Here is a 2,794-nt window from a genome sequence, read left to right as displayed (position 1 = left end):
CATAGCGTTTAAAATGCTAGGCTGCTATGTAAAAGGTAGGCAGTTCAAACCCACAAGCTGCTCCATGGGAGAAAGATGCAACAGTCTGCTTTTGTAAAGATGTACAGCCTTGGAAATCAATGGGGCAGTTCTACTCTGTCCTACAGGTCACTATGCATCAGAATCCACTCGATAGCAACAAGATTAGTTTTTGGTTTTGGTACTTTTTTTTCATTGCCATAAAATATGTATAACAAAACACTTGGCGTTTCAGCCATATTTTTATGTGTTCAATCCAGTAACATTAATTATGTTCACCATGTTGGTTGTTTCTCATTTACAATTAGAATAATTGTTTCTGCCCCCTCCTTTGAATTATATATACAGACATTCTTATAGCACATACAAATACATATGTAGAAATATCATCTGCCAAATTTATGTATTGTCATAGATATATTCCCTTTTCCCTACCCACACCTGATCATTTTCCCTGTCTGCTACCCATGTATCCACTCATAGATTAATGTTTGTCATTGCTAATAATGCAATAGTGTGTATGTAAAAGTATTTTTTCTGCTCCTTATTTTAAACTTTCTTTCTCCTCCATTATTCAAGTAAACTTTGTTACTAAGCATTGAATAATTCTCAGGTTGTCTTAAGAGAAGACCAAGACTCATATGTTATTGAAGGCCTGGAGCCTGGCACTGAATATGAAGTTTCACTGTTGGCTGTACTTGATGATGGAAGTGAGAGTGAGGTGGTGACTGCCGTTGGGACTACACGTAAGTCATGGTCTGACCAGGATAGGCTTCAGCAGCTCCCACCATGTATTCTGACATGCTCTTCACCTCACCATGTCCACTCCCCATCAGCCTTATCTTGGGCTACAGGGACATCGATTTCTCCTTGTTCTCCGGAGTTCTTCGTGTAACTCCATCTTCAATGAAATTGGCTGTTTAAGCACCTTAGCATCCTAGACTGTTATCATCATGATGGCAGGGACCATATCTGTCTTATTCACTGTTATATTTCCAAGCCTTTGCACAGTACTTGGTACATTTTAACTGAATAATAAATGATTGTTGAATGGATGAATGGATAGGGAAATTAATTTGTAAATGAATAAATGAGCAAAGAAAACTGGGGTTAATGTGTCCAAGAATGTCTAGAATTTCGCAAGTTTCTCTTGGTTCCAAGAATCTTGTACAAAATTCACTTGGTGATTCATTCATCCCTTCATTTTTTTAATATGAGGTATTATACACATAATAAATTATCTTAGATCAGCTTCCCTGGAACCAGATTCTGAGACAGAAAATTGGATCCAGAAGGTTTGTTCAGGAGTGCAGTCAGGAGATGCATTTGTAAGGAAGGGAATGGCAGGATGGAACATAGGGAGATGCTGACTTGTGATGGGGCTGCAAGGGAGTCCCCAGTTAATCTGATGAGGGCCTCTCTGGAGCAGGGCTGGGCCTTTGCATCCCCACATCCCTGGTCACTGGAGGCGAGCAGTCCCCCGACAGAGGCTATGACCTTGGGTGAGACAATTCCCAGTGATGGATGCAGCTGTGAGCCATTGGCAGCCAGTATTCAGTGTCAGCCCCAAAGAGGGGATCTGGGTAGAGCACCAAAAACCAAACCCAAACCTATTGCCATTGAGTCAATTCCAACTCATAGTGACTCCATAGGTCAGAGTAAAACTGCCCTCTAAGGTTTCCAAGGCTGTAAATTTTATTGGAAGCAGACTTCCTCATCTTTCTTCCAAGGAGCAGCTGGTTGGTTTGAACCAACAACCTTTTGGTTAGCAACCTCATTCTTTAACCACAGTGCCACACATCCATAAATGTTCAACATTGCCCTGGTTGACCAGAGTGAATTCAAGATATAGCAGATACATTCTTGTCTGAGCTCTTTGCCCTCCTTGGTAGTTTCTTTTGGGAAAACGTTTTACACCTTACAACTTGGCCTACGAAAAAAACAAAACATATGTATATGGCTGCTGTCTAGTCAGCCATGCCTCATGGTGACCCTGTGTGTGTTACTGTAGAGCTATGCTTCATAGCATTTTTAATGGCTGATTTTTTGAGAGTGTATCACCAGACCTCTCTTCCAAGATGCCTCCGGGTGGACTGCCCCCTCCAACAGTTCAGTTAGCCACCATGTGCATTAGCCAGTTGCCTCACTAGCATCTCTACTTGGTCTAAACATTGTTTAGTTTCCTTCATTTTCATAGTTAAGGAGCTCTGGTGGTGTAGTGGATAGAGTGCTTGGCTACTCACAAGAGGGTCAGTGGTTCAAACCCACCAGCCACTCAGTGAAAGGAAGATGGGACAATCTACTTCTGTAAAGATTTACAGCCTCAGAAACCCAATGGTGGTCACTGAGGGTTGGAATTGACTTGACGGCAGTGAGTTTGAGTTTTTGTTAATTATCTTGGTTGTGTCCCATTTCAGAGTAATAGGAGGTTTCCCATATTTGTAGGTGTAATTCACATGTTTACATGAAGTCTGGTGTCTCTGGGTTTCAGTTTCTTTATCTGTAGACTAGATATACTTTTTGCCTTATACCTCCCTCTTAAGTTTTCTCAGCAGAGAGAAGGTTGTGAGAACCAAGTGAGATAATATCATTGGATTTTTTAAAAAACTAAAAAATGCTATACACAAATATATAGTGTTATTATAGTTACGGATAAGGATTTCCCTGGCCAATTCTTTGAGAAGTGGATGGCCTCCTCCTTCTTCCTAGTCTGTCTCAGTCTATAAGCTGGACTGTTACCTTTATACCTCCCTCTTAAGTTTTCTCAGCAGAGAGA

At 41.1% G+C, this 2,794-nt stretch overlaps 1 protein-coding gene across 1 annotated transcript in view; it reads left to right on the top strand.

Moving 5' to 3' along the window:
• The window catches only part of COL14A1 (collagen type XIV alpha 1 chain), a 248,155-nt gene that overhangs the window by 97,713 nt on the left and 147,648 nt on the right, over positions 1-2,794 (top strand). Inside the window, exon 14 of the mRNA XM_042781791.1 lies at positions 632-764. Within this exon, the coding sequence (XP_042637725.1) occupies positions 632-764 (133 nt within the window). The remainder of the gene's footprint in view (positions 1-631; positions 765-2,794) is intronic.

This window comes from Orycteropus afer, unplaced genomic scaffold, assembly GCF_000298275.1.
Source record: "Orycteropus afer afer isolate SDZICR_OR568_19922 unplaced genomic scaffold, OryAfe1.0 scaffold00173, whole genome shotgun sequence".
Taxonomy (NCBI): domain Eukaryota; kingdom Metazoa; phylum Chordata; class Mammalia; order Tubulidentata; family Orycteropodidae; genus Orycteropus; species Orycteropus afer.
The sequence above is the reverse complement of the archived record's forward strand: the minus strand, read 5'-3'. Positions and strand labels throughout refer to the sequence as shown.